General features: G+C 38.1%; 1 protein-coding gene across 1 annotated transcript in view; it reads left to right on the forward strand.

Annotated features, from left to right (window-relative positions):
• The first annotated feature begins 3,336 nt into the window (after window positions 1-3,336).
• The window catches only part of LOC123502143 (kielin/chordin-like protein), a 71,634-nt gene continuing 69,133 nt past the window's right edge, over window positions 3,337-5,837 (forward strand). The window contains exon 1 of the mRNA XM_045251363.1: window positions 3,337-3,511. Coding sequence (XP_045107298.1) covers window positions 3,352-3,511 — 160 coding nt within the window. The 5' untranslated portion in view covers window positions 3,337-3,351. The remainder of the gene's footprint in view (window positions 3,512-5,837) is intronic.

A 5,837-nucleotide genomic window follows, 5' to 3' on the forward strand; every position in this document is an offset into this window, starting at 1 on the left:
GAGGAGGAGGAGGAGGAGGAGGAGGAGGAGGAGGAGGAGGGAGAGGAAGATTGAACATTAGTATTAAGATGGTGCATGTAAGACAGAACACGAGCATGATTTCCTCTCTCTCTCTCTCTCTCTCTCTCTCTCTCTCTCTCTCTCTCTGATGTAGAACTCATGTTTAGCTATCACGATAATCACAACAACACCCTTGAAATATCCAATAACAACTGTCGAGGCTGTTCAAAGATAGACACCAGAACGTTAAAGAAAACAGACTTTTAGCTCGTCATTAGTTTGGTCCCAGTCTGGTGATAAGCCCTTTAGTACTGGGACACATTTTTACCTTGAGATTTGTGTACGATTAGACCATTTTATTGACATCAAGAAGAGTTTATGGAGGTGAGAAGATTAATGACCACAGTCTTCACTATTTTAATCTCCACGTGAGTTTCTTAAGTTCTATAAAATCACTAAATAGTAAGCAGAATGAATATGGAAACACGTCATGGTACTGAAGGGATTCAGTAACCTCTTCAGTACCATGACGTGTTTCCATATTCATTCTGCTTAGTATTTGGTGATTTTATACATTTTCAGAAAATTATAATATTATGAGGGATTCAAATAGTGAAGACTGTGGCCATTTATCTTCTGACCTCCATAGACCCTTCCTGATGTAAATAAAATGGTCTAATCGTACACAAATCTCAAGGTGAAAATGTGTTCCAGTATTGAAGGAAGTTAACGGGTAATGACAAAATTTCACACAAAACTGTTATTCTGATTGATTTGGAACGTTGCATAGTTAATAGTCATACAAATCATTACCGTTGCTTTCGTTGTTACTTCTCTCTCGATAGGATCTCAGTCTGTAGCTGCACATAATCACAGGTTAGATAAGGTGGTTGGAAATTTTAGAAAGGCGACAGTAATGAACAGATCTCTCTCTCTCTCTCTCTCTCAAGTGTATCCAGTTATTTCATTAGACTCTAGTGAATGTTATCAGTGTCTTCAACGATGCTCTCATGATCCTAATGATAGTTTAATAAGGCCTGACAGTAAAGAAAAAAAAAAAAAAAATTAAAGAGGAAAAGAAAAAGTTTATTTGAAGTAAAAAATGTTGCATGATTTTTTTTTTTTTTTTTTTAAGAGTGTCCTCATGATTCTAGCGACAGTTTAGTTAGGCTTCTGTATCATCAGTAAGGAAGGAAAGAAAAATATCCACGTGAAAGCCTACCTCATCATCTCACTGGACTTTTATAAACAATTCTTACCAGATTACGAGACCTCAGAGGATTTCAAAACACACATATCATCACATCTTTCCTCACTGTAAATGTAAACTGTCAGCAAAGACAAACTCCCAAACACTTCACAAATTCGGACAGAGGTGAAAGCTGGCGCCACGTGGAGAGAGGACGGGAGGAAGGGAAACCCACACGCGTCATATTCCACGAAGAGTAGCAAGGTTCAATGAGATGCATAATAGGCTTGGCGGGAGGGTGTGAGGCTGGCAGTGCGCGGGTTCCTATTACACCAGATGACAAGGACCGCTTTCTCATGTATTTTGACGTCTTATCTCGATTATATTAGAGATTCTTGTTTAGTGCGAGTCGTTGGGGTTTATCATCAGTGTGTTCATGGTTTTAGTACAGGATTAAGGAGGTTTCTATATCATTACCAGTGAAATGTGTAGGAGTGAAAACCCCTTCAGTACTGCGACACATTTTTACCTCAAGTTTTGCGTACGATTAGACCATTTCATTGACATTAGGAAGGGTTTATGGAGATCAGAAAATCAATGGCCAGAGTCTTTACTATTTTAATCCTTCTGAAGCTGTATAAAATCAGCAAATAGTAAGCAGAATGTGGAACGCGTCATGGTACTGAAGGGGTTAATAATTTGTAGTGGAAGTTAACGAAGGTGATCGACGAGTGTTTCCATGATTATAATAATGATTTAAATAGGTTCCTGAATAATCAGTGGTAAATGTGAAAAACTGATGAGACTCAATATTTTGTAGAACCATTTAATACAGGAATTTTAAGTGTTTTTTTTTTTATGATTTTAGCAACAGTATAACGAATATTGTGCATTATTAATAAACATAATCATGACTCCAATAATGATCTAAAAAGGTTCCTGAATCATCAGTGGTAAATGTGAAAATCTGATATGAGACTCAATATTCTGTAGAAGTATTTAGTAAAGGGGTTTTAAGAGTATTTTATTGATGATATTAGCAACAGTATAACGAATATTGTGCATTATTAATAAAGAAACATAATCATGACTGTAATAATGATCTAAAAAGGTTGCTGAATCATCTGTGGTAAATGTGAAGAGAGAGAGAGAGAGAGAGAGAGAGAGAGAGAGAGAGAGAGAGAGAGAGAGAGAGAGAGAGAGAGAGAGAGTAAATAAATAAAACAACCATTATAAACAATCAAAAAGTACATGAATAAATAAAGTGTATGAAATATAGGTTAGTGGAAGTTATCAGGGTTCCAAGAGTGTTTGCACGATCCATAGTTCATTGAGGACACTGCGTCACCAACACGAAAAGAAAGAAAGAAAAAAAATACTGGCATGAATCCTTAAACTCATTTCCGAAACCATGAAAAATATTTATAGTGATGAGAGTCCGAAATATTTCAAAATTCGAGTCCACCAGCCTCCCGAGAACCATCACCATCACCATCACCTCCTCCTCCTCCTCCTCCAACATCTTATTGCGTCCCGCTGGGAACACACACACACACACACACACACACACACACACACCGCGTTATGTAAGGTTGTTAACAGATTAATTACCAAGATAGGCTTATCCTTACTTTTCTCTCCAAATTCTCTGTCACATGTTGGGATGAAAAGAAAAAATATATCTTATGCTTTTCATGATTTCTGGGCCTCGTTCGCTTTTTCTTTTATTTTCTTCGTCTCTTTTTTTTTTTACTTTATTTTTCTTTTCTTTTTTTTCGACGTACTTTGTCTTATCTAGTTTTCCCTTTGTCTCGTTTTCTTTAATGGAATTTTCAAGGGCGTTCTCGTGATAACTTAGCGAGAATTCTATATCATCAAGGGAACAAAAGAAGAAAAAAAACATCCATGAGAACTAAAACTATTCTTCGCTGTGGCATTTGAGAATAATCCTGATGAGAGCGAAGAGAACAAAGCGATTAGGAACAAGAACTGAAGTGACTTGCAGAATCACTACTTCACGTCATTTCACTCCAATTTGCCCTCAAGCTGATAAATGACCAAGTATGTACTCTTGATTGCAACTGCCGCGTGGTGTGGAGCCTGTGTCCTGCGTGACCCTGTGGAGCCCGCGGTGTGCCTCAGGGCGTGCTGCTGGGACCTCAATGGTGGTGAATGGCAACTGCGGGTGTGTAAATAACGCTGGCAGGGGCGAAGAGGCGTTACTTGCGGGCCTGATTCTCCAGAGGGTCGACATGAAGGCTCAAGTGGTGCTGCTCCTGCTGGGGGCTGCTGTGACGGCGGCAACCAGTCCGCCTTTTGTGGGTGAGTTATGTGTGTGTGTGTGTAATGACTGAGTGAAGCTTGCTATCCCTCCCGTCCTTTTAATTAAACTATAATATTTTCTTGAGATACAATTGCCTGTGTTGTTTGTGCACATTCACACACCGAAGTTTTGTGTCCGAGCAAGCTTAGACAATTTCACGGCGCCAAAACAAAGCTATGAGTTGTTAAGGCATTAAATAATCCATATCGCCCTTCAGTGTGTGTGCTTGTGTGTGTGTGTGTGTGTGTCCTCTGCTTCAATATTTATTTGGTTTTCGCTTTTTTATATATATCGTTTTCTCACGAATCATTTATTCAATTATTTATTTAATTTTATTTATTTATTTTCCTTTTTTTATTTATTTTGTCCGCACGTAAATGTGTGTGTGTGTGTGTGTGTGTGTGTGTGTGTGTGTGTGTGTGTGTGTGTGTGTGTTAGTTCGTGACATAGCACCTATACAATTCGAAGTGAACTGTGCATGGAATATAAACCCACACAAAAAATTTTCTCTCTCTCTCTCTCTCTCTCTCTCTCTCTCTCTCTCTCTCTCTCTGCGACGCAGTGTTTCCTTGATCCGTGTGTGCGTGTGTGTGTGTGAAAGAGACCATTCCTAAAGCCGGCTCCTATTCTTGCAGTGGTACTCACTCTGTTGCTTAGTGAACGGCACACAACCCTGTAGTCAGTGTGGTGCAGGCCTTCTGTACTAAAAGGCATGAACTTGTGAATACACACTTATATATGTGATGATTAGGTTGCACACCTCCGTGATGGTGATGGAGCACACTTAAAGGGAATCACTATACTAGAAAAAAAAATGTTTGGGTGGGTGTATGTTCACATTTTGATCCTCTCCTCTTTATCCCTTCCTTCCCTGTCCCATCCCTCTCACCCTCCCGTCAACCAACACCCTCCACGCCGCCAATCCCAACAGTGTACATATGAAGGCCCCACACGTGTGTTGAGATTAAAGACATGTGGCCCTAACCTTGATCGTGCGCAGGGCCTCTCCACTGAAGGTTAAGGCAACACTGGCCACTTGCTGCTCACTGGTTTTACTCTTCATTCTAGACTCGCAGTGGTTCTCAAACTTTTTCTCGAGTGACCCTATTTGGCGACATTTCAATCCTTCACGACCTAGAGTAAATTAAAGAGAAAGAAAATGTACAGTTATATATGTAAGAAAATAAAAAATAAATAAATAAATATAAAGAAAAAAAGAAAAATAGTGTACAGCTTATCTTTCACAAAACTAAATAGAATCCATGGCACTGCTTTTCATTCACAAAATTAGATAATGGTATCCCTGAGATCTGGAATGTCCCTGTGGCACATCAAAATTGATCTTGCGACGCAGCTTTGGATCGCTACGTATCATCTTAATTCCTGGCATCGAGGATATACATGTATGCATCTTTCTATATTGATTATTGATTATGTTACACTGTTGTCAATAGATGTGAATTTCTGCGGCAAGTTGTTCCAAGCTGTGAATGTCTTGGTATTGATCTCATCTTTTTACTCGTCTCTGAAGGAGGAAGCGGAAGTCTTATTAGATTTTGTTTTCTTAGATTTTATCAATGTATACTAGAAACGTTTTCGAAAGTAATAAGTAGGGGTATTAATTGACTGTATACATATCTTGGCAATTCTGATTTATAAATATCATAATTTAAGTGAAGAAAGACTTGAAAGTAAGAAATCATTGTCATCTCTGTAACTTGCTCCTGAAATTACTCTAACAATCTTCTGTCGTAATAACATGAAAGGTTGAGTAACGCTCTTCATTGCAGAACTCCAAGCAAGATTACAATATGGAAAATATGAACAGACTAAACTATAACACAGAACCATGGAAGCCTCAGTCAATTTGTCTTTCATATTATCCAAGCAAGATTATAATATGGAAAGTAAGGACAGACTAAATCGTAACACAGAACCATGAAAGCCTCAGAGTCAAATTATCTTTCATGTTATTCATCATTCCTATCCACCGAGATATTTTGTTACGTATATAATTAATATGACGACCTCCATATTGACTTTCCGTCTATGTTGATGCGTAGAAATATTATTGACCTTCCTTATTTATCTACTACATGATCCTCTAACTTAATTGCAGTATCTTTATTGTTATGCTTATTTCCAGCTAGTAAAATATAATGAGTTTTTTGTATCTAAAGTTAATTTATTAGTTGATAACCAGTTTGAAATTGCCACAGGCCCTTGATTGCTGACATTCTCTTGTTTGATGGTCCGGTACTTAATAAAACATTATTGTATCATCTGTAAACAATATAAGGTACTATTATAGTGTTGCCTTAACAC

The sequence above is a fragment of the Portunus trituberculatus genome, chromosome 10, assembly GCF_017591435.1.
Source record: "Portunus trituberculatus isolate SZX2019 chromosome 10, ASM1759143v1, whole genome shotgun sequence".
In the NCBI taxonomy this organism is placed as follows: Eukaryota; Metazoa; Arthropoda; class Malacostraca; order Decapoda; family Portunidae; genus Portunus; species Portunus trituberculatus.